Genomic DNA, 26,797 nt, shown 5'->3' with positions numbered 1-26,797 from the left:
ACATTTGGCTTAAGGAGGGAATAAGATGCACACTCAATTTGGTATGAAAATCTATCTTACATTACAGGAAAGTAGGGGAGAAGGGAATAAGTGGGGTGTGGGGGAGGATGATGGAAGGGAGGAGGGAGTAATTAGAAGTAAACACTTTTGTAGAGAGACAAGGTCAAAAGAGAGAACAGAATAAATGGAGGGCAGGATAGGATGGAAGGAAATGTAGTCTTTCACAACATGACTATTATGGAAGTCTTTTGCATAACTATACATGTATAGCTATATTGAATTGCTTGCCTTCTCAGTGGGGATGGGAGGAAGGGAGAGAAGTTGGAACTCAAAATTTTCTGAATGAATGTTGAGAATTGTTTTTGTATGCAATTGGGAAATAAGAAATACAGGTAATGGGGTATAGAAATCTGTCTTGCCCTACAAGAAAAGAGAGAAGAGGATAAGGGTAGGGAGGGGTGTGATAGAAGGGAAGGCATATTGGAGGAGGGGCTAATTATAATGTACAGTGTGGAGGGAGGGGAGAAAATTTGGGACTCAAAATCTTGTGGAAATGAATGTTGAAAACTAAAAATAAATAAAATTTTAAAAAAGTATTAGAGATAACGATGATGAATTTTTGTTGCCTGGGTGAGGGAACAGAAATCTCTCTGAATGACTTATCTGTGATTGGACAGTTTTTCTAATATTCCCAAACTGATCTAGGTTAGATGTGGCCAAAACTAAGATGTTCACTAATTTGAAAGCAAATACCTTGTTTGCATCACTACCATATTTAATACTGGTCTGAAAGGTCTTGGAAGGTAGAAAGATGTCTATTAATCACTCTTTGTAAAGTATCTGGTGACTCAGGGACTTTATAAACACCCACTCATCTCAGACTGTAAGACCACAACTAGCATTATATCTGTTTTATCTGTAAATACATGCTACCACATCAAGCATGCTACCCACCCCCTTACTGCGATGGGATGGACTCGGAGAAGAATGAAGCATGTATTTTGGGGCATGGCCAGCATGGGGAATTTATTTTGCTTGATTAAGCATACTTGTTATAAAGGTTTGGTTTTCTTTCATTTTCTTTCCTCCAAAGAGGAGAGATGGGAAGGGGAAATGCTTGTTAATTACAAACAAAATTCAGGTTTGTGTGTTGTCTCCTCCAATAGACTATGAGTTCCTTGAGAGTAGGGACTAGCTTTTGATTTTTCTTTTCTTTTTTTGCATCTCCATCCTTTAGCACAGTGCTTGGCAAATAGTAGGCCCTTGAAAGTTTACTATGTAACTGACAAGTAGAGTCAGAGCTGCTTTATTTGTACTGTGATACATGCTAGGCTTCTGTACTCTCTGTCTTAGATACAAAGTAATGTTTTTTTTTGTCTCATCCTCTATTTTAATAGCTTATCCTTTTATTGACTGGTTGCCAGAGGGTACTGGAGACCAGGACTGGTCATATGGCAAGCGCAAGGAAATCAAATGAACAAACCAAGGTTTTTACTACACCCCCTGGCAATGTTGGAAGGAGACTTCTACTAAGCTGGGTGGATCATGTACAGAAAATTTATGTGAGGAACAAGAATAAGAAATATTCAAGATAAAGTGTAAGTAAGCTTTGACATGCACCATTTAAGGGAACCTAATATTAATAAGCTTACAGACTCTTTGATATAATTAAATATCTTTTTATCATTAAACATGAGTTAGCTTGGCTATCTGAATACAATGAAAATGGAATGATCGTAATTGAAGCTTTAAATGCTATTTCTTCATGCCTTCTAGCCTAATCCTATTACCTTTTCCAGAATTTCCCACCCCACACTCCTTACTGTTAGCTATCATAGATATGATAAATGGGGGATAGAACAATGTCTATAAATCTCTACAAGTTCAGGACATGATCAAATCACAAAGAAGTGAAATTTCTTTTTGACAATGAAACATTGGGCTACATAGGTCTTCCGGAAGATTTTTCAAGCATATTTACCATGTAAGTGTTACTTTACACCACATTTAAAGTGTACTTGAGCATCATAGGAAAACAGAAGGTCCCATATTTCTTTCTGCTAATATTAGATATTCTGAGTTTATTTCAAAATAGTTAAGGACAAAAGAGGCAACATGGAGTAGTGGATCAGGTAATGCATTTAAAGGGAGGAAGAGTTAGATTCAAATCTCACTTTAAACACTCACTGATTGTGATACCTTGGGTTAATTACGAAACCAATTTGTGCCTCATCTGTAAAAGGTGGGGGGGTGTGAATTTGATGGTCTCTAACTCTATGATTCTGTGAGAATAAACAACAGTTTGGGACTTTCTGAGATACAAAACTTTTTGGTTTGAATAACAATAATCTCTGAAGAATTCAAAAGACTGGGACAACGAGTTGCTTTATTTGTTTGATTTTAATATCCCTTTAAAACTAGAAGGGAGGCCTTTAGTTAAGTCAACAGTACAAATTCTCATGGTATAGTTTAAAGAATGCTCAACAGGGATTCAACAGACCTGGGTACAAGGCATAGGGCTGCTACTAACAGTTGTAAATGATTTTATATCCTTGGGCGTAAGTCTTCTCATGAGACAGTCACCCAGGGCCCTTCCATCTGTAGCTGTTGAGATGATTCCAGAGGAAGTGTTGATTTCCTTCATTCTGGTTATGCTACAAACCCGGAAAGAGTAAATCATCTGAAATCATTGTGTATTTTATTCTGTCTTTAGTGCCTCAAGAGATGGGTGACTTGTACTTTAGGAATTAATAATGATTATAATGAACCCATTTCCTAAACAAGTTTATATCTATTTCTCACCCCCCACCTCCTGTTTTGCTTTTTTGTTTTTTGGTCTTAAGTAGATATGTCATTAATCACCATCCTGTGCATGATGGTTTGTTGTTTTTTTTTTTTTATAAAGTTTTAGGTCACCTCACTGGATCAAGATGATTCTGGTTTAAATACATATATGTGCATATCCATCTATTTTTATATGTGCGTATATACATACATATACACATACACATACATACATATGGAGAGAGAGAGACAGAGAGAGACAGAGAGAGAGAGAGAGAGACAGAGAGAGAGAGAGACACAGAGAGAGAGAGACACAGAGAGACACAGAGAGACACAGAGAGGGAGAGTAAAGCAGCATGGTCTAGTGAGTAGATAGTGGACTGGTCTCTGAATAAGGAAGATGAGTTCATGTCCTGCCCCTTACTTATACTAGCTATGTGACCATAAGATTAACAGGTTTTGGAAAGAAGGGTCAATTTCCATTAGTGGAGGAAGTTTCCACACTTGGAGATTTTCATGCTGATAAAAAGTTAAAGAATCATAGCTACAGAGATGGAAGGAATCTTGGAGGTCACTTAACTCAACTCACTTTAGGGATGAGGAAACCAACCTTGTTAAGTACCTTAAACAGGGTCCAATAGGTAATGTTAGAGGCATGAAATAACAAGTCTGGATCAAAAAATTAAAAGTTTTGGAACATGAATAGGCATAACTAGCAATTTAACAAAATTCTTATACTGACCCCTTCTGGGTAAAAATGATATCTTAAATGAGTAGAAGCAAAGTGGAATGATAAGTAGTGTAATAGTAAAAATAAGCCCATTTATCTTAATCTGTGGAAGCTGTATCTATCTCTGGCATACCCTTCTATCCCTTATGATTATAGCAGGAAAGCAAAGAGAACCCTATTGGTTAGAAACAATATCCTTGTGGCATAAATAGTTTTGAGAAAAATGGGCCTCCACCATCTCTGTTCACATAAAACATAAACAAAAGATTAACTAAATGTCTTATGATGTAGATAAAAGCCATTGCTAAGGTCATGCTCTTAAAACCATATTTAAAAACAAGGAATTCCTTCCCTAATCCCTCCATCTCCATTCGAGCTCTCAAATTTGCTTCCATGTTCCTAAGAAATTAGATCATGGATAAAATCCCCATGGTAGTTGTGCTTACCTGAGCAAATGGAGTCACGATCAAGTCATCTCCATGTCTGAAAAATAAACCAAATTCATATTAGATACTAACAATGCCTTTTTGGCTCTTTTTCAGCATGAAACTATAAGTTCCAATTATCCTGAGTCTTCTTAGTCAAATGCCATCATCTTGTTTCTTTAGCATCTGTCTTCCCTAGGCATTGGGTGTATATGGTGCAATTGAAGTGTGGACAACGGGACATTAACCTTCATGTGTACAGAAGATACCAAAGCAATTGTCCAACTGCTCCACGCCTTCATCAAATAATGTAATTCTGCAACAATCCAAACGATCTCAATACAATTTATCAATCAGGTGAAGGAACAGACGTACAAAGTATCAAATGGAACAGGCGTTATCCAAGCCATTTTCTTGGCCCCATATTCTTCTCTGCAAACAGATCCAGTTATTCTTGGCATTGACAAACAAGGGGTGCTTCTGGAGCTAGGTGGGAGCACCCATAGGGCCAGAGACCATCTAAATATTGGAAGTGATTAGCATTGAGCTTTCCTAGTTATCACTCCTGAGCCTGTGGATGAGCCAGTAACTGTAGATGACTGAGGACTGCATCATGGACTAATAAAAACCTAGCAAAACTTTTGAACTGACTCACATACCCGCTGTTACGGCGAGTGTTACCTAGTGTGTGCTGTTGCTGCAGCAACCTAAACCACACCATGCCAGGTGATGCTGGGGCAAGGTGTCAGCCTGACATGCCTCCAAGGGGGGAGAGGGAAGGGGATGGGGAATGTTTCTGATTTATTTCGATTGTGCAACATACTACTTTGGGGAAGGAGGGTCACTTGGTCCCAAAGCTATTTCATAATCTTTCCACACCCTGCAGAGGCCATCAAAAGGATCTCAAAAATCTACATGGGAATTCCCCTCCCCCCTCCCAACTTGGCTACCAGGATTTGGAATTCCAAGTAGTGACATCAATATACAAATGTAGTTATTCTTTACAGCAAATTTCACAGATATGACATTGCACACACTATAACAAACCCCTTATCTCACTGAGGAACAACTTAAAAAGAACTTAGAATGACCTGAAAACAACGCTCTCAAAATCTGGTTATAGGAGAAATGGCACACTGATGATATTGACATAGGTACACAGTTAGGAAATTACGAATCAGGAAATTCGATCAAGTTCTTGAAATTAAAAATCAGGAAAAGGTCAGAAAACTATATAAAAGAACAGTTAAGATACTGATTTTTTTGGAACAAGCTAAGATGATGGCATTACCCTCTACAAATGACCTCCCATGACAGATATTTGTTCTAGTTTATAGTTTAATAGTTGGTTACATGTCCATGGTATTATACATATCATAAAAATCAAAACCTTAAGGCTTTTGGCCTAATCAGGAAATTGAATATGTCTATTTAATAAAGATATAAATAAAAATAGGAAATCATCTATTTCATAAGTTTATGAAATTGAGAAATAAGAACACAAATTTATTTCTACAGGATAGAAAAAAAGGATAAGGAGTCTATCTAGTAAACATAGGAAATCTATTTACATATACTCAAGATCTCTAAAAGGATAACTTTAGGAAAATTATGAGGAGAAATTATGGAAGAATTCGACAACTGGAAACCTATACTGTGCCCATGAATTTGTTGTTGTTCAGTCATGTCCAACTCTTTGTAACTCCATTTAGGGTTTTTGTAATAAAGATACTGGAATAGTTTGCCATTCCCTTCTCCAGTTAATTTTACAGATGAGGAAACTGAGGCAAACAGAGTTAAGTAATCTGCCCAGGGTCACACAGCTAGAGTCGGAGGACAAACTGAAACTGAGTCTTCCTGATTCCAGGCCGCCACCTAGCTGCCTGCTGCATGAATAGGTGAAATTAATATAAATGCAGCTAGGTGATATAGTGGATAATGGACTGGTCCTACAGTCAGGGAGATCTGAATTCAAATACAGCCTCAGAACTTTCTTTGTAACCCTAGGGAAAAATCACTTAACCTTTTAAAATTAAATTAAATTTTAAATTAAATTTAAATTTAAATTGAATGCCTCAATTTCCCCATCGGTTAAATGGGGATAACAATGGCAACTATCTCTCAGGGCTGTTGGGAGGATGAGTTAATATTTTTAAAGTCCTTTGGAAACCTTAAAACACTAGTTATTATCATTAATATAGTAAAAATGTTAATATTATCCAAGTTAATATAAGCTATCTTTAATTTAAACACTTCAGGATTTATAATAGCAATGCTATACTATTTAAAAAATGAAATTAATTACAGTATTACAAGCTAAGAAACAACAGAATCTAAATAAAATAATAATAACATAAAACATAAAAATAAAGAGGTGAGAATCTCAAAAGGAATTATAAAAGTATAAATTAAGAAATCTTTGTGATATTTTAAAATGTCATAAAGCAGACGTTATCAAAACTATATGGAAAACAGAAAAACAGGAAAATGAGACAAATAAAGAGATCCAAGGAGACCTAAGTATCCATGAGAGATTAATCCTGAATGAAACCAACATCACAAGATATTAAAGAAAGAAATTATTCAGTAAAAATTATTGAAAAATTGGATAGCAAGATAATGAAAAATGAATTTTGAGAAGAACCCTAGTAGCCACTAAATCTAACTATTGCGTGCAAAAAAGAATTCAATTTCTAATATAAGTAACAAGTGGTCATAAAGCTCTTGCTTAAAGAGGAACCTTCCACCAAGGCAACCAAACCTTTTACCTCCTTCCTGATTTCTCTGGGCAGCTAGGTGGCACTATGGAGAGAATGCTGGGCCTGGAGTCAGGAAGACCTGAGTTCAAATTTGTCTTCAGACATTTACTAGCTACGTGATCCTGGGCAAGTCACTTAACCCTGCTTGCCTAAGTTTCCTCTTCTGTAAAATGAGCTGGAGAAGAAAATGGCAAACTACTGTAGTATCTTTGCTAAGATAAAGTTTTGTATAATATATACATATAAACTAACCATTTCTGAAGAAGAAAATACAAATGGTTAATAATCAGGTGAAAAACTGTTCAAACTCTTATTGGAGAAATGCACATCAAAAACATCAATGGACAAATGAAAACACTTAAAAGGTTCTGCCTTACACTGCTTAAGTTGGCCAAAGAAATTTAAATTATAAGACTCAGGAATGGCAAGGCGGTGAAGAAATAGGGATACTTTTATACGGTTGACAAAGCTAAGGAATGATGCGGTCCTTTTTTAGAAAAATCTGGCATATGTATCAAAAGTTATTAAATCGATCAAAGGCAGTATGATGTAACGAAAAGTATAAAAGACGAAATCCGAAGACATGGTGGGAAGAGGAACTGAGTTATGGCTCTGACACTGAGAATTTCCTTGTGTGTTACCCTTAGCAATTCCCATAAGCTTTTAAGCATAATATTTAAAAAGGACCTAGTAGGACTTTGTACTGCCTACCACAGAGGATTGTTTGGGGATGATGTGGTTAAACCTTATAGGTTATATGAACCTAGTCTGATAAAATAACATCAGACACTTTGAACCAATGACCCTCCTATTAAGACAATATCCTAAAAATGTTATTAAGAGGGGGGAAAGATTTATGTTTTTTTTTTTTTTTAAAAAAAGGCACCTCTGCTTTATTTGGAAGAGAAAAACATGAAACAATCTATTTGTCCAGAGGCCAGAGAAAAATAGGATAAACTGTGGCATGCTAACATAATGGAATACTATTGAATCTAAAACATGACAATTCTGAAGATATAAAGAAGTATAGGTACTTAGTAAATGTTTGAAGTGATTCAATCAAGAAAGCAGAATTAAAACACATACACATATAATTAAAGCAAAATTAAAACACCTACACAAATAAGCTAAAATGTATATAATTACTTCAAGGTTTGTAATAGAATTTGTATGGTAGTTTGTTTATTGTTATTACTATGAAAATAAATATAGCATTTATAGAGCACTTTAAGGTTTACCAGATGCTTTACAAATATTTCATTTTATTGCAAAATAACCATGGGAGGTGGGTAACATTATAAGAATCTTCATTTTACAGATGAGAAAACTGAAGCAGACAGAGGGTATGTGACTTGCTCAGGGTCAAAAGCTGATGGGACTGAGCATGGATTTGAACTGAGGTATTTATTCCTGATTCCAGGTCAATCTAGCATTCTATCTATTGTACCACCTAACTTCATGAGCCTCAAAACAACCTGATGAGGGAGTTTGCTTTTATCATTATTCCCATTTTACAGATAAGGAAAACTGAGACTGAGAGAGGTTAATTTATTTGTCCAGGGTAGCATAGCTAGTGTCTGAGGCAAGATTTGAACTGAAGTCTTCCAGACCAGGTCTACATTCTGCATTGCAGCCATTACAACCTTCCAGCAACTGATTGGCTATATGACAAAAGGAAATGAGAAGCAAAAAAAAGGTACACAGATGGGAAAGAGACTGGAAGAAGAACGAGTAAAAGAAAAATGTTACTGCATTGTTCAAGTTTATTATATATACATTTTTAAAAATGTAAAACTTTGGAGTTTAAAGTTTTGAGATTATATTCTTCATATTTATTTACTTGGTTAAAATTAGTTGAGATTGTTTTATTTTTATTTAAAAATTATTTTAAAAGAATTCTCCCCCCCAATTTAGTGATATACAGGACATCCTCTGTGTATTTCTATTGGAAAATTAATCATACAAATTGGAGAGGTGAAGCACTTAATTAGATAATTCAGTTTCCCCTCCCCTATCTCAATAAGTTTATAAGCCTTTTCACCTAAATTAGTCAGATAATTAAATCTAAAGTGTTTTTATCTGGATCATCCAGAATAACTGCCTCAGTTGATCCCCCTTCTTTATAATGTTTAAACAGAAAGTAGCTGATGACAAACTTAATTTTATCCGTTGCTTTGTGAACACCCCTGGAGTTGCATCCTGGTCTCCAATTACCCTGTTCCTTTCAAAAGAAATGATAAAATTATTGTACAGATATTGAAAGGAAAAAAGGAGAGAGAGAGAGCGAGAGGGGGAGAGAGAGAGAGACAGACAGAGAGAGACAGAGAGACAGAGAGAGACAGAGACAGAGAGAGACAGAGACAGAGACAGAGAGGAAGGAAACATTTACTAAGTACCTACTATGTGTCAGGAACTATGCTAAGCACTACAAATATTTTCATATTGGATCCTCAGGTAAGTGCTCTTATTATCTCCATTTTACAGATGAGGAAACTGAGGCAGACACAGGTTAAGTGACATTCAAAATCACACAGAGAGTAAGTGTGTGAGGTCACATTTGAACTCAGGTCTTCCTGCATCCAGGGCCAGCACTCTATGCCTAATTGCCTCTAAATAAAGTTATTATTTCCCAAGCCTGGCGTAAGTAAATCTCATTTATCTGGTGAGTAAATTAATAATGGGGATAAAGGGATAAGAAGCACTCCTTACCTGATATTTAGAAAAATAATAATAGTTCAAATTTATTTAAAATATAGAAATCATCTCACAAAATCTTCACTAGGTAAATAGTATAATTATTATTTTTCTTTTTTTGTAGATGAAATGATTAAGGCCTAGAGATATAAAATGATATGAATTGTGCAACATCACAAATCCCAACAACAACAAAGAACACATATGTTCCACCTACCAAAACAAAATACTTTCCAAAGCAGTGGCTCCCAATAACCAACAGACACTAAAGGAGGTCTTGATCAATAGCATTGTGGTTTGTTGTGACAATCAGCACTGCCTTGATTACTGTCAATTCCCATCAAGTTCCCCATACAAAGTATAAAAAGATATCTTTTTAAATATAGAAAATTTCTCAAGGATAAAACAACTATCTGGATAACACTGGATAAATCACTTCATTTTTCCATAAAATGGTAGGGATTGAAGCATGAAGGTGTGTCTTAGGTGAGGCACTCTTGGCCCCCTGATTCTGGATATAATCTAATTTTTGCTGACTACCCAATTTAAATTTACATCCTTGAAAATTATCCAGACCACCCCTATTGCCTTGGCTCAGAGGCACCTGATCAGCCAGCTAGCTAGGTGCTTCTAACTCTAACAGTCATCTGTTTCTGAGCTCCCTCACGAGAGCTGCTCTCATGTCATTTTGTTGGCTCGTTTCTGGGCAGCTTTTCTTGTTTCTTCAGCCCTGGCTTGTGCAAGAGTCAAATCTTTCCTGTTCGGGTTATCTGACATTCCAGCTGCTACTTCTTTCAGGTACCTGAGCCAACATGCTTCAGGTAAAAGCAGAGAGTAGCAGTTCTTCAGGCTGACTGCTGCTGCCCTCTGCTGGCCCCACAGAAATCTGAGGGCACTGGACAGCACTTGAAGTTAATACCATATCCAGGAGAATCTCAGGAAAGGAAGGTAAGAATGTGGGAAGGGCATCCCCGATTTGTATATAAGGAAGCAGCCCCACAGGGGTTAAGTGGCTTACTAAGATCACACAGGTAGCCAAATTATGTAAATAATACATCTTTGAATAATGATATATGCTATGGCAAAGAAAAACTGGATTTGGAATTGGAGGACCTGTCTTGCGAGGTCCCGATGTTGGCATTTTCCCATTTCTGTGACTTTGTGTGGAGGAAGGAATTGAATTAAGTAGCCTCTAGGTCTCCTTTTAGCTAGCAATCTCTGATCGTGACCTTTAAATACAGTTTTCTCCAATCAGTTATGTTTTGATGAAAGTCAGAGCAGGGTTACCACTTATGGATTAAAGAAGAACCTCAGGGAGCATTCATTTGGGTAGGCTGAATACATGTGTTCTTTGTTTCTCTTTGCGATGTTGAACAAATCATATGACTTTACATCTCTAGGACTTAGTCATTTCATTTATAAAAAAGGGGACAATAATTATACTCTTTACCTAATGAGGCTTTTGTGAGAAAGTGATTTCTATATTTTAAATAAATTTGAACTATTACTATTTTCCTAAATCAGACAATGCAAACTGCTACTCTGATCCATGACCTGAGAGTTATGGTAATTTTCTTTTTCCCACTAAGTGAGTATTTCTCAGATCACGATGGAAAAAAATATAAAGAGACTGCGTCCTAAAAACAGAAGGAATCACAGAATTAGCTGTGTCATTCCTCTCTGGCTTCAAACACATTCATATCCAGAAAAGGTCAGGGCATCTGCTTCCAAAACAAATAAACCAGAGAAGGGAGAACTTTAAGCTGGCTTCAAGGGGGTAAAACCCAACTACCTTTTAGACTGACCACTCATCACTAGGACAGCACAGGCAAGGACAAGGATAAGGGAAAAACTGATCAATCCCTTCCGGGAGCCGTCCCACAGGCTAATAAGAGCTGACACATATAACATTCTAAGGTTTGAGAAGTGTTTTACATGTTTTCTCATTTGATCTTCACAAGAATCCTGGGAAGCTATTATTATCCCCATTTTAGAGATGAGGAAACTGAGGCAGACAGATTAAGTGACTTACCAGGATTGCACAACTCATATGAACCCAGAATAGGATGTGAACTCAGGTCTTCTATTCAGTATGCAAACTTTTTTTAGTCATTCTCACATAGCTTCACCCCCCCCTCCCCCAAAGATCTCTACATTGTGCATTTGTACTGTTTGGGAAGTTAGAAACATTTTAAGAAGGTGGGGCAAGGAGGGGAAACAGGAGAAAAAGTCAGATAGTTTTCTCCTCGGCCCCCAAATTCATTCATTCTCTTTAAAGAAACCATTGATCTTGGGATCTAGAAGATTTTTCAAACTCCTAAAGTGCCCCATTGAAGGCAAATACCTCTGGGAAGGATCCTTTCAAAACCTCTTCTGTGAATTAGTTAACCTCTAGTTGAGGTCAGCCACTTGGCACAGGGATAGAGTGCCAGGCCTGAAGTAGGAGGACTCATCTTCCTGACTTCAAATGCAGCCTCAGACAAACATCAACTGTTACCTTTGGCAAGTCACATCACCCTATTTGCCTCAGTTTCCTTGTCTGTAAATTGAGCTGGAGAAGGAAATGGCAAACCACTACAGTATCTCTGCCAAGAAAACCCTGAATAGAATCATGAAGAATTGGACACGAATGAATAACAAAAATTGAGTGTTGTCCTAGCAGGGGCGGGGAATCTGCAGTCTCAGGACCACACGTGGCCCTCCAGGTCCTCAAGTGCAGCCCTTTGACTGAATCCAAACTTTACAGAACAAATCCCCCAAACAAAAGGATTTATTCTGTAACACTTGGACTCAGTCAAAAGGCCATACCCAAGGACCTAGAAGGTCCCATGTGACCTTGACTTATATTTCTCCATTTTAAAATTTTACAGCCTCTTATGTATTGTAATCAAATACTGCAAACTTTCCTAGCACTCAACTCTCAATTTATATTTAGAGACACATCTTCAACCTGGAGTTAATTTCTGCACTACAGTTAGCCACTGAACTTATGTGAAATCAGTTTGGTTCTATGGTTTTTCAAAGAATTAAGATGAAAAACATGTGGGCATATTTAACAGCAGCTACAACATTTCCTCCTTTTGTAGCATTTCATTCCTAAGAGTATTTCTTTCCTCATTAAGGCAGAGTAGGAACAAAATGTGGAGGATGATCCCAGGGCAGCAGTTCTCAAAACGTAATATTGGTACCCCTGAGGATAGCAGGTCACTGAGACCTTTTCAGAAGCCCATTAAGGTCCAAACTATTTTTATAACACTGCTAAGATGTCTAAATTTTTACCATGGCAAAAATATCAATAGATAGAACCACATAAATGAAAGCTCTTTGGGGGTGATCCTCAATTTTGAAGAGTATAAAGAGGTTCTAGGAAAAAAAGTTTGAGAATTGCTATTCTAAGGCATCTTATTTAAGACATTATCACAAGTTGAACTGAGTCCTCTATAGTCCCTTCCAGCTTTAAATCTATGATCTGATGATTCTTTACAATATTCACTCCTTTTAAATTGTGTTTTATTTCTTTTTCCAAGTATGCAGGAAACTAATCAAACCCAGCTTTTTGTTGCCTGTTTCTCATTATCTGGGTATTGTTTTATATTGCTTTTTAAAATTTCCTCACTTTAGTAGAGGTAAAAAATATCCCTTCTATTTAAATTATAATTGATAGAATTAAATTTCTGTCCTTAGTAAAGTCTAGAGTATTATATTTTATATTTCCTCTCAAGGTTGTTTTTAAAACGTACTTAAAACTTTGAATATATTATGACTTTACAATGAAAAAAATGAACCTTTTATCTAAATTCTGAATTCAGCTCTTAATATCTTAAAATATACCATTTCTTTCAATCAGCAATTCTAAAGAATACAGAAAAAGTAAATATATCAGCATGTTTTGAAAATATATACATATGAACACCTGTTTCAGTTACATCTTAAAATTTGCTTCTGATAAAGGAAAGTTTGAATGGGTATTTAATGTGCAGCATACTCTTTTTGGTGATGTACCCTGTTTAACTTTTGACTTGTTCATTTACTGCCTTAGAAAATGATTTATGGATTATGAAATTGAAAAATTAGGAATTGGCACCCCTGGACACTGAATGATTTCTTTATATATACATATATATATATATATATATATATATATATATCTCACATCTACTTATCCATTCCTAACTTCTCTGCTGATATCCAATTGCTTAGGAAATTGCGAAATTCCACGGGCATTTTAAACTCAACATGTCCAAAAGCGAACTCATCTTTCCTTGCACCAAATCCTCCCATCTTCCTATTTTCCCCATTATTGTTAAGGGTACCACCATCCTCACAGGCTAATAACCAAAGTATCCTCATTTTCTTACTCTCTCTCACCCCACTATATTCAATTTGCTGTCAATTTTTACCTTTGTAAAATCTCTTGTACACTTTCCCTTGTGTCCTCTGACATGGTTACCATCACCCGCTGTAGCCCATCACCACTGCAGTAGCCTGCTGGTTGGTCTCACTGCCACAAGTGTCTCTTCAACTCCAGCCCATCCTTCATTCAGTTGCCAAAGCAATTTCCCTAAAGAGCAGTTCTGACTGGTCACTCCTCTTCCACCCTTGTTCCAGTGACCCCCCCTAATTTGCAGGATCAAATATAAAATCCTGTTTGATATTCAAGGCCCTTCATAACCTGCCCTTCTCCCTTTCTTACCTTCTTATAAATTTCACCTTTTTTTCCCCACAAATATTCTGCAATCCAGTATCATTGGGCTCCCCTGCTGTTTGTTACAACAAAACCCTCCATCTGGAATTCTCTCCCTCCTCATCTCTGCCTCTTGGCTCCCTGCGCCTCCTTTAGGTCCCAGCTAAAATCCCATGTTCTACAGGAAGGCTTTCCCAATTTTCTTTAATTCTAGCTCCTTCCTTCTGTTGATTATTTCCAACTTATCCGGTATATCATTTGTGCATGGTTGTCTGTCTATTTCCTTCCCCACCCCCACAGTGGAGCAGGGCTTTCCTCTTGCCTTTCTTTGTATCTCAGCATCTACCAAAGTGCCTGGCCTACCTTAGGTATTTAATTGAATGATTGATTCCTTACCCTATAAGGGAAGATATTTTCTTATGACTTCATTTCATAGTAATAGAAATTTCTGATTTCAACAATTCAGTCCTTTGATTTTGAATCTTACACAGCTATGCATTCAGTGCTAGCTAACACTAACTAAACTTACGGTTCTAGAATGACAAGGGCTTAAAAGCTGCCATATGAATTAAGTTCCAATGAATACACCAATGTCACCTGGGTTACACAGAAGTAAACCCAATGTGAGGTACTTCTGATATGGAGAACAAGGATTCTCTCTTCATCAGGGACTCTAGCTAACACGCTTCAGTGATTTATTTAAAAAAAAAAAAGATGTTGGGTTTGCATTTGGGATGAAGAAGAAGCAGATACTGAGTTACCGATGCTGCATTTTGAGCATCCCAGTCACAGGAGGCCATCAGTGACATGCCAATTCTTCAGCTTCTTGACTTGTAAGTTCATCACTTTGTCCCTGTTACTAGCAGTGGCAAAATCAAGTTATCAAAGGTGTCATGTCTCCTAACAAAGAAACCGGGCTCCTTCTCTAATCCACTGAGTCAAGCTAACAGGAGGTATGGTGACCCCAATAAAGGAACCATTGAATCTCTTATAAAGGAGGGAAAACAATCATGCTCAGGTTCCTGTCACTTATTTTTTTTTCCTTCAGCTGGAAACCAAAAACTGAACAAGGAACTGAAAGTAAGCCCCCCAGAAGCAGCAGGAGACAAATCCAAGAGAAACATCCATTTTGGTGACCAGGCTCCTACTTTATACTTTAAAAAGGGAAGGCTCTTCAACACCTGGAAAAGCAATCTTCCAAGAAAAGAATCTGAAAACAAAGTCATAATCTAGTTCATTTCATAAAATGTGAGCAACCAAAATGGAAAATTGACCTTGCTACTTATGCTAAGCCAGAAACAAACCTATTAAACATAGAGAAGCATTTGGCTAAAGGACAATTTATGACTTATTGGGCAAAGGAAGCTTATGAATTGAAAGTACTACCTACTTGGGCTTATAATGTTAGTACTAAATACCAAGTCAGAGAAGTGGAACATTATATGAGGCAGCTATGTGGTGCAGCAGATTAGAGTGCTGGGCTGGGAGTCAGGAAGACAAGAGTTCAAACCCAGCCTCTGAATTTACTAGTTCTGTAGCAAGTCACTTCACCTCTGTCTCAGTTTGTCCACCTGTAAAATGAGGATAATAATAGAATCTGCCACCCAGTGTTGTTGTAAGGACCAAATGAAATAGCAGTTGCAAGCATTTAGCACATTGCCTGGCACATAGTAAGTGCTATATATGGTAGTATTGATTATTATTATTTATATTAATGCTACATTGGATGGGGAGATGCCCTTGGATAAAGTTCTTTCTCTCTGTTTCAATTTCACCATCTAAAAGAAATGGGGCAGATACTATCCATTATAGTATCTCTTCACAGGAACATAATTATGATTAGAGGACCAAATAAAACAGCAAAAACACCTTAGACTTTTCAATGATAAACACAATGTACATAATGATACCATTTAAAATTCCATAATGCCTTTCTACCCAAGAAATCCAAGCACTCCTATCGGTATCAAGTATGGTTCTTAAAAACTCGGATCACAGATGTTCTATAGGAGCACAGATTTAAAGATGGAAAGCACCTCAGATGTGATTTTACAGATGAGGTAAGCCCCTAAAAGATGAAATTCTGGTCCAAGGACCTATATCAGACCTATACCAAGAGTACAGCAAATGGCCGAACAAGAATCTGAACCAATGTCTTCAGACTCCAAACCTGTGCTCTTTTGTTCACCACAATGGAGAGTAAGGAAAGATAAGTATTATTTACTCCCTCTAACAGATAAAGACATTAATTCAAAGAGAAGATTTTTGACAAAGGCACAGAGTTAGTGATGGCGCCCAAGCAGGGGTATGCTGGTAAATATTCAACAGCCAGCCTTCCCCAAGGCAGGACACACTTTTAAGGTTAGTCTGCATTATTAATATTTTTCTCCATCACTTCCCTAAGTCTAGACAATCAATATACCCTCAACAGAAGCTTGAATTCAATCAAAGGGACTCACTGGAGAACCTTGAGGGCCATACTTGGTGTTGAGGCTGCAGTTCCCACACCCCTGGTCTAGACAATCAACAAACCCTCCACAAAGTCAACAATCAAACAATCAACAAAGCCAAGTCCTGATTTCTAGTGTGTGCTGATTTTCAAGGTCTAAATACTGACACAGAAAATAACAATTAGCTCTCCATGGCAGAGAGAGAGAGCTGGCTACAGCCCACTCCTGAACCCAGGTAATCTGATTACCCAGTTCAAGGTGCTTTTCACCTGCACTAGCTGCAAACCAAAGGTACAGCATAGTATGACAGAAAGAACTGGCAGGTGACCTCTGTTCAAATCCAAACTCTGAGGTTTATTACCTGAATGAGTCACTCAAATTTCCTAGGTTAAAATTTCCTCATCCATAAAATGATGGAGGGAGGGGGGAGGTTTCCACAGGGGAGTGAACTAGACAGCCTCTGGTGTACCTTACAATTCTACATCTATGATCTGAAGTTATTGCATATTATAAAACTGGCATAGTGGATAGAGTGCTAGACCAGGAGCCAGGAAGACTTGAGTTCATATCTAACCTCAGACACTCACTAGCTGTGTGACCCTGGAGCCACTTAATCCTGTTTCCCTTAGTTTCCTCATCTGTAAAATGAGCTAAAGAAGGACATGGCAAACCACTTCAGTTATCTTTGCCAAGAAAACCCCAAGTGGGGTCACAAAGAGTTGGACAGGACTGAAACAACTGAACAATGACAATTTGAACATTAAACTTCGCAACCTTTAAAACTTTCAAGTTGATCTTAATTTTAACTGAACATAATGACTAGCAATTTAATTTTAAAGTGAAGATGATATGAAGTGGACTCAGTGCAAGGCACTGTGGGTGACAACAAACAGTAACAACAAAAAGCGACATTTATACTTATCAAAATAGCAGGAAGATTACCATGCAGGACTAGGAGTCAGGAAGATCTGAGTTCAAATCCAGCTTTGGACACTTACTGGCTGGAGGACCCTAAGCAAATCACTTACCCTCTGTCTGACTCAGTTACCTTACCTACCACCCACTGTTGCTGTGAGGATCAAGTGAGATGTCTGTGAAGTGTTTTGCAAACTTTAAAGTGCTATGCAAATACCAACTATTTCATTACATTATTATTCCAAATAAATGAATAAATGAATAAAATAGAGGCTTGGAGTGTTTAAGTGGTTTGTCCCAGATCAGAGAGTAAGTCATAGAGATGGGTATCTAACCCACATCATTTTATTCCAAATCCAGTGCACTGTCCACTATAATATAATAGTCACTGACCTCAGGGATCTGGTAGAAGTTGGGTGGAAGAAATAAATATACATAAAGAAATCTAACATAAAGTGGTAAGAGGCAAGCAAGAGTACAAAGCACCATACAGGGAGAAAAGGAGAGAAGACTACTGGATGCATTGTGGTTGGGCAGTAATCAGGGCCCCATCTTAAAATCTCATATCTATTTAAGGAGCTTTAATTAGAATACACTCACAGTCATTGTCAACAAGTGTTCAGTAAGCACCTATTATGTGCTAGGCCCTGTGCTAAGCACTGGGGATTATTACTAAGAAAGAAAACAAAAAACAAAAAACAGGCTGTGTTTTCCAGGATCTCACAGTCTAAGCAGAGCTTCTCAAGTGGTAGTAGCTTTGGGTTCAATTGCTGGGCATTGAACAAAAATAATGGGGCAGTGGAAGCAAAAGAAAAGAAGAGAAGAAAAAGTTAAAGTCACAGTGATTACATTATTTTCCAAATAGACACACAAAATGCAAGTTATGACCAATCAGAAGTCAAGTGTCCTGACAGGTCTTAACAAGCAAGTGTTGGTAGGCAAGCATGTCAAACACTGTTGGGAGGCCAACATGCATCAGCAGCAATATGTGTAATGTATAAGGACTTGTTCACAATATAATACTATATGGTTACATGACAATATTATGTCATCAAAATTTCAATGCAGAAAAACCCCACAAATTTACAATAAACTATTAAATTTAAGATGTATCATTAAAAAATGTGTATTTTTTTGAAATGATGCAAATTTCAAATTAATCATTAAATGGTTAAAGAAAGTAGATTTCCAAAGGGGTGCTGGGTAGTTTTTTTTAAAAGAAGCAGTAGGGCAAATATGTTTGGGAACCTCTGGTCTAACCGAAGAGACTACAGGCAAACAACTCTGTAGAAATGATAAATACAGAAGCATTGAGATTAAGGAGGACTGGGGAAAACATTCTGTAGAAGATGGGACTTTAGCAGAGATCTGAATGAAAACAGAAGGTTGAGATGAGAAGGGAGAACATTCTGGGCAAGAGTTACAGCCAGTGAAGACTCTTGGAATAAGGAGATAGTGCCCCTGGTGGAGAAGTAGCCAAGGCCAATGCCACTGAGTCAAAGTACATGGAAGGGAATAAGGTGTAAGAAGTCTGAAAAAGTAGGAGGTGGTCAAGTTCTCATTAGCGTTTACTCCAACTCAAAACTGAGATCTTCCTTCATCTTCTCTTTTCTATATTTACTACAAAGAAACTATTAAAGTTCAGGGCCCTTGATCATCTTAAGTTCTTTACTTTCCTGGGAAAATATTCTCAGTTTGTGAATTTAAGATTCTGTTATTTTTCAGGCACTTTTCTGTTGCATCTAACTCTTCATGTCCCCATTTGGGGTTTTCTTGGCAAATATATTGGATTTGATATTTCCTTTTCCAGTTCATTTTATAGATGACGAAAGTGAGGCAAACAGGGTTAAGTGACTTACCCAGGATCACACAGCTAGTGTCTGAGGCCAGATTTGAACTTGGAAGGATGAATCTTCCTGATGTCAAGTCAGGCATTCTATCCACCATTCCACCTAGCTGCCCTTAATATAATTTTTACCCAGCTTTATCCTCAAGATTCTGCACATAAACAGATTATTTCTACTCTTTCACTCCCTTCTTTAAATTCAAGAATGTATCTCCATGACTCTTTTGTTAATTTCATCTCCAAGAATATTTCTGGTCCAATTCAATTTTATAAATTAATAAATGCTCTCTAATTCATTAACTGAAGCATTATTGTTCCCCTTTTTTAAATCTCCAAGCTTTCAGCTGGTCCTTTTAAAGAAAAGCAAACTGGTCTGAAATTCTCAATTGCTTAATTAACTTCCCTATCTAACATTCTTTGTAAATCCTTTATAGTGTCACTTGGGTCTATTGAGTATCATTAAAAGGCTATAACCATCCCTTATTATTTCTATTTTATGTCTATGTTAGGTCCACATGGAATGTTAACTGGGGTACACCTGTACAGCATTAAGCAGCCTAAAAATGAAGATATTGTGATAAAATTCTTCTTCAAAACCAGAAGCACATCTTCTATCATTTTTACACTGTAAGCTCTTTACTATTATGCTATTATAAATAATGCATATAATTCATGTAGAAAAAAGGAGACAGTGCAAAATAGCTATCAATTTCTAAAATCAAAAACACTAATTAAATGATCTTTCCTTTCCCGGTGGTACTATGATTGACAGATAAAATCTGTCAAAATTTTGGCAAGGGTAGATAAATCTGAGAATATAAGTCAAGTAGAACACAGAATTCTACACACAACCAGAGTTGTTAACCTTTATAGACAGAAGCCATGAACTACCTTATAATCACTGTATAATAAGAAAAAAATTGTAAAACATCTTTTTTCTCATTAGGGAATCTCATGAGCATGCTCTAAACTCAGATCAGAGCATCCTGATTTTCTTCCTTCCTCATTTGACATGAGAAAAAAAGGATTGGTGGACAAACAAACAAACACAAAATATTTCCCACTACCAACTACACTTACTTTACTATTTAGTATATCCTCAAGGTGAAAAATGTAGTTTTGAATGCATTTTCTGAAAGAAACATATTATTTTGACGCATATGAATGACTTTATAGAAACCATTCTCCTTAACCTCAGTTTCTCCATCTGTAAAATGAGAGAGGGGGACAAGATGATTTCAGCCTATCACATTGAGCTGGATCCAGCCTGGGCTTCATTCCATCCAGGCATCGACAGGAACAGTAGGGTCTGGGTCATAGTTGGTCATTTGTTCTGTTGTTGCCCATCTCTCCTCACCACAAGTAGTGACCTTCCAGACCCAACCTCCCAAGACCTGGCCCACCTATCCCAAACAGGGAAGGGAATGGAGAAGAGTTAATCCACCCAGCTTTGGGACTCATTCTGGGGTGGAACACGGGCAGGGCGATTACAGACCTCATTTAGGAGGTTCTGTGAGGTCTGGGCTTTGGCCAAGCAATGTTATTAATGCAATACAACATACAAAAGCATCTAGAGGACGTCTTCCATGAAGCAACACGACTCTGAGGAGCATAAGCTTCCCTGTTGTATGCCTCACTTAATATTAGTATTCAGAAGTAGATAACAAAGGTACTTTTGTCATTGATTTTTACAGGTACCTAGAGATTTCATACCATGATGCTCTCAGCATCATGTCACCTGCAAACGGGACTTCTTTTGTGTATATTTGGTCTAACAACTGTTGTTCTTCAAGCCTTTTCTTTGGTGTCATTTCTACTTATTTATCCAATACATCAGGGGCTAAGGTGTTATAGTCCCTAAGTGGTGGCTTTGCTGGCATTGATGGAAAAAAGTCTTTTAAGGGATTTGTGGATCTTTTCCTTTTTTTATCTGTTTGTTGGCCTCTTTCCTGTGTCATCCTTAAATTCTCTTGGGATGATCTGACTTGATTAGGTCTCTTGACAAAATTTCTATAAATTTATTTTTCCCTCCACTATCTCTCACTGTTTTATACAGAGATGCTGCTAATTTTTTTTCTACCACCCTCTTTGGCAAGATTTCTACAAATGGGTTTATATTTTAAACTGGTATTGCTCTTGGCTGCCGCAGATCTCTACTTGGCAATAAATTCAAGGGTTTGCTGGCAGAGGTGCTTTCTGGGCTTTTTTGGCCTTCTCATTATGGCAAGAGATTTATATTGACTTAATTTTTCTTAGGAAAGTTGATAGTCTCTGGGACTGTACATAGACAACTTATTCAGAAAGATCTCATTAATAACCAGTCATTTCTTGCCAATTAGAAGACAATCAATTTCCTTTTTTGTGATGTTATTTAGTGCTTACTATTTCTAGTGCCTCCTGACACTCAAAGAATTTACACCATGGATACAAAGCTTTTATAGTCTATAAGCCTTTAACTTCTCTTGTTTCTCACTCCTGAACTGTATTTGATAATACCTTTTTAGCTACTCTTTCTTATGCTTGGAAATTACCAAGCACTGAAAAACATGGTTTCATTTAGCCCACCTTATTGCATTTTGGGGTAGAATTTTTCTATCTCCTCATTGTCCTACATGGTGGTGCAAAGATCACAATTATTTCCTTGTTAATTTTTTTGGAAAATATCGTATCATTAGTGTGGCAATACAAAATGACCAAATATTTCATGAAGTGATGCTTTGTTGTTTCAGAGTTCACAATAAAGCCAATTCCTTTATCCATGTTACCAAGGAAAACCTGTGGCTCATTCTTCCATTTAACTACAATTCAAGGACATGTGGCTGTCTTTAATTTTTTGATGAATTGTCATGAAGTAGAAAAAGCAATGGACTTGGGAATCAGAGGACCGTGGTTCAAATTCTACCTCTGTTCATTACTTTGTGACTTTAGGAAAATCTCTTAATTGCTGTGGCATCCCCTTACATCATTTATAAAATGAGGAGGGGGTGAACTTGATGACTATTATTCTATGAATAAGGTATAAACTTATTTTGTTTGAAGAAAGAGAGGAAATCAGGAAAAATGAAATGAAGCTGCAGAGATAAAGATTTAGGCTAGATATCAGAAAGAACTTTTCACAGTTTAGCTTTTCCAAAAGTGGGATGGGCTATCTTGGAAGCTTGGTGGGGGTCTTGCTCACAGGATGGCTTCAAGCAGTGGACAACCATTTATAAAAGACATTATAGTGACGAGTTGGGTTGGACATGGGGGGGAACACTGATACCTTTTCCAATTCTAAAATTCTGTGGCTTAATGTAGGACATGTATATGCATACAGTTGATGGAGGTAAAGTTATTTAGTCTTGTCCTTCAGAAAGAGTATCATTATGGTTAGGGTTTGGTTCCTCCAACAAAGGGATCAGAATGGATTCTTCACAGGGATATTAATGTCACAAAATTTTGGTGACCAAGAAGTAGAACCTATGGACAGAGAATATCGAAGGGAGGAGGGGAAAAGACTAACGTTACTGAGAAACATCTGAAAGTGCTCTGTATGTTCTAGGGGCAAATTCCTCGTCTACCTGAATGGATTGTTTATGAAGCACCTACTCTGTATACGGTACTGGGGATCTAAAGAAAAAAAATTTAAAAATGCTCCTTGCTTAAATTTTTCTGGAGTGGTAGAGAGGGACACTACATTTACACAAAAAAGTAAACACAAGATAATTCAAGAAGGGAGTGAATAGTAATCATTAAGGGGATAGAAAGACTTGCATGAGATACTGAAGAGCAAAATGAGCAGGACCAAGGAAACACTGCATACAGTAACAGCAATAAATACTGTTTCAAGAACAATTTTGAGTGAATAAGTCATTTTGACTATTACAAATACTCAAATTAAAAACAAATGACATATGAAGGAAAATGCTTATCAGCATCCAAAGAACTGATAAATAAATATATGTATAGACTGATTATATACGTGTGTGTGTGTGTGTGTGTGTAATGTCCAATGGTTGCCATCCCTAGAGAAGGGAAGAAACAAAGGAAACAAAAGGAGAAGAAAAGAGATCACGAGAAAAGGAAGTTCAAGATGGTTATACTTGATTCTGTCAATAAAGTAGAAAGCAAGATTCCCATGCTGAGAAAAAAGTTTAAGGGGATATTATCAGAGACTTGAGGTGGGTGAAGCTTTGGAATAGTCATGGTGGGAAATGTGCTACAGAGCCAATCAAATTACAAAAGATACATTATGCAGCAGTGAGGGCCCAAGGGGTATTAGGTAACATAAGCTAGAGTAGAATGCATTGACATAGCTTTCTGACATACTTCAGTAGTGTCCCGCAGCACCTAAGTAGGGCGGAAAAGGTATATGATATGAAGGCATATCAGGGCTGGAGTTTGGCAGGGTATAAGTAATGATAAGACAGGGGGCAAGAGATGTCAGGGAGAAGACAGAATACAGTTGAACTGTTTAACTATAAAACTGTGAATGGACAAAAGTTAAAGCAGAGACAGTGAGCCAGAAGAGCAGAGAGAGGACGAAGTGCCTGAAAATTATGGAACTAATGAAGAAGAGGTTTAGAAAGAGCAGAGAAATAATTATTCAATGATTACTAAAGCAATTTTGCCCAGATGATCACCAAGATACTTGAGGTACTGAAGAAGGATAGCTTTGGATCAAAGATAAGTTTAAAGATATTTCATCTCCTTGATTCACCCAAAGGTGCACCAAGTCCTGCAAGCAAGCACCAGTGTCCTCCAAATACTTGCTAACTGCCTGAGTAAAATCGGTCACTGGCTTCCTTCCTTCCTCCCACTCCATGCCCAATAGCATCTATCAGAGATGAAAAAGGAAAAGATAAGATCTGCTTTGCAAATAGGTAAAATTCTAAACTTAGAACTTCATTCCATGGCCCTTTGCCTGAGAAGGCCAAGGGACAATACTACTAAATTCTTAGCCTCAACTTAGAAATGAACTTATCAAGCATTTCAAATATCTAGGACTCCCAAACTGAAAAGACAGCCATATAAGCCTGCAAAATGGTAGGAGAAAGAACCAGTACAACTGGAAAAGGAGAAAAAGTATTTCAGTAAGTAAACTGAATTGGAAGTGATTTTTTTTTCACACTTAGAAATAAAAACAAAAATGGGCAGAGGATTAAGAGAACTGTATCTCAATAAAGGGAGTTGGAGGGAGGCTTTCATCAAGCTTTATAAAAGTCTGCTCCAATACTGAAAACACTGAAGACTGAAGTCCAGAAATATATGTGTACAGGGGAAAAAAGTAAGCATTTAAAAAGTCATCATGTTACCAGTGACATATCTGATATAATTCTAGGCAAATTTACTTTTTAAGAATCACTTTGGGAACTTTAGAGCATAAATTAGAAGGCAAAAGTTCTGGCAAATGCACTCACCTTCACTGCCAGTCACAGAGAGAAAGTTTAAATATGAATTTAAAAAAACTCATTTGATTTGGCTTAGGTAAGTACAAAAGAAAAAAAATCATAAATTTCTGGGCATATTGTGTCAGTCATCCAGAAAGCATTAATTAAGCAACTATTATGTGCCATAGACTGTGCCAAGCAAGCAGTGCTAAGCTTCTTTTGTATCTGGGAGGGGAAGGAGCTACTCTAAAAAAGGTCTCTTACCTCACCTGGGGTCTCATTCTTTATCAGAGAATCCTTCCTGGCCTTACTAGAAAACAGTACCATTAACTAAACCACAAGAACTGTTTCCTTTTCCCTACAATGAATGGATCTAGTCTGTCCTTGTTATGCTTTGATTTGTTGGTCTCCAAGGGGAGACTACGGGAATCGATGCCTTAAAGAGAGTGGCTTGGGACTCAATGAAAGCATGGTCAGGTCAGCCATGGTCAGGAAAGTCCCTAAAACCCAATAACAACTAGGGAAAAGGTGACCTAATGCCTGCTAGAGAGAAAACCAGAAATAGAGATGTAACAACTGGGTAGCTCTTTGTCCTTTATTCAGACAGGAGATAAACCATTGGACTACATCACAAAGCTGATTGCATTATGTGTCTGGAATAACTCTAAAGCATATGCTCTGGTAGTGGCTTCTTGCCATAACCTGGTTTCCACATCTGTTAAGTTTCTCTTATATTTAGTAATTTTGTAGAGATGAAAGAATACTACATTAATCAAAGCCTTTGGTTTAAATTTCTGTCTCTGTCTTTTACCAGCTCTTTGACCTCAGCCAAGTTGCTTAACCTTTAAGAGTTTCAGGTTCCTCATATATCCACAGGAATCAAGTCACAGAATCATTCCAACTCCTTGTAGAACTGGAAACTCTGACGTCATCTTGTATAACACCTAAGTATTAATCCATTAACCAAGATACCAAACAAGTAATCACACGGTCCTCTATTTGAAGCCCTCCAGAGACCAGAACGCTCTCCCTCATCTCTAAGCCCTCCAGTTTTGGCAGAAAAAAGGCTCATTTCACTTTTGAAGAGTTCGGATAAAGAGCAAAGTAGAAAGTACAGTGAAATTTGGAATTAGATGGCTGTGTTTCAGCCCTAACTTGGCTACCTTCCAACTGTGTAACACTGGACAGGTAAGTGACTTTTACAGCCCTGTGCCTCACTTTTCTTTCCTGTTCAATGAGGGGGCTAGGTTAGATGACTGACAAAAACTTTTCTAATTATAAATTTATTGTCCAAACATAGTTCTTCTGACTTCAAATCCAGTGCATTGTCACAGCTACAGTATTGTGAATTTTTTCTTTATTGTTCAGTTGTTTTGACTGTATCTAACTCTGTTACCCCATCTGGCATTTTCTTGGCAAATATACTGGAGTGGTTTGCTATTTCTTTTTCTAGCTTATTTTTACAGATGAAGAAACTAAGGCAAACAGGGTTAAGTGACTTGCCCAGGGTCACAGAGCTAGTAAGAGTCTGAGACCAGATTTGAACTCAGAAGGCAGAGTCTTCCTGACTCCAAGCCCCAAACTCTATCCACTGCACCACCTAGTTGCCCCAGAATTCTCTTTAGCAAATCTTTTTAAAAGTATAGATTTTTTTTTAAAGTCACCTTGATGTTAACATGTTGAGCAATTTTTTTGCTCCAAAGTCCACAAGTAAAGTAAATGATCTGTAGAAACAAAAACCTTTTAATGAAATTGGACAGAAGAAAAGACAAGCTCTGGAGTCCAAAGAGCCTGGTTCAAATACTACCTCTAATATTTGTTTCCTGTCTCACTTTTGGAGAACAATTGAGTTCATTTAGCCTCCTTGGGTATGAGTTTTCTTATTTGTGAAATGAGGAGATTGGACTATATGGTTTCAAAGGTGGTTTCCATCCCTAGATGTACAACCTTGTGATAGTCCCATATAATATAGGGAGCAAAGGGAAACCACATCAGAACAGGCAGATACCTGATTTGCATAAATGACACATTTCCTGATTCCAAAATGTCAGAATTGTCCTGAAAATATTCATTGTTTTGTTTGGAGGCAGCAGAATGCATGAATGACATTCGAGAGCACAGCAGTGGCTTCAATAGTAGGA

General features: G+C 37.3%; 1 protein-coding gene and 1 long non-coding RNA gene across 20 annotated transcripts in view; one reads left to right on the top strand and one right to left on the bottom strand.

Annotated features, from left to right (window-relative positions):
- Nucleotides 1–6,819, top strand: part of LOC140498034 (uncharacterized) — a 31,034-nt gene extending 24,215 nt beyond the window's left edge. Inside the window, exons 3-4 of the long non-coding RNA XR_011964987.1 lie at nt 1,398–1,598; nt 4,057–6,819. This is a non-coding gene — a long non-coding RNA (uncharacterized lncRNA). The remainder of the gene's footprint in view (nt 1–1,397; nt 1,599–4,056) is intronic.
- The window catches only part of PDE4D (phosphodiesterase 4D), a 1,946,032-nt gene that overhangs the window by 209,734 nt on the left and 1,709,501 nt on the right, over nt 1–26,797 (bottom strand). For all 19 annotated transcript variants that reach the window (XM_072599359.1, XM_072599367.1, XM_072599363.1 and 16 more), the window contains one exon: nt 3,961–3,997. In XM_072599359.1, coding sequence (XP_072455460.1) covers nt 3,961–3,997 — 37 coding nt within the window. The remainder of the gene's footprint in view (nt 1–3,960; nt 3,998–26,797) is intronic.

The sequence above is a fragment of the Notamacropus eugenii genome, chromosome 4 (genome assembly GCF_028372415.1).
Source record: "Notamacropus eugenii isolate mMacEug1 chromosome 4, mMacEug1.pri_v2, whole genome shotgun sequence".
Taxonomy (NCBI): domain Eukaryota; kingdom Metazoa; phylum Chordata; class Mammalia; order Diprotodontia; family Macropodidae; genus Notamacropus; species Notamacropus eugenii.
Note: the sequence above shows the minus strand (reverse complement) of the source record. Positions and strands in the feature narration are given on the sequence as shown.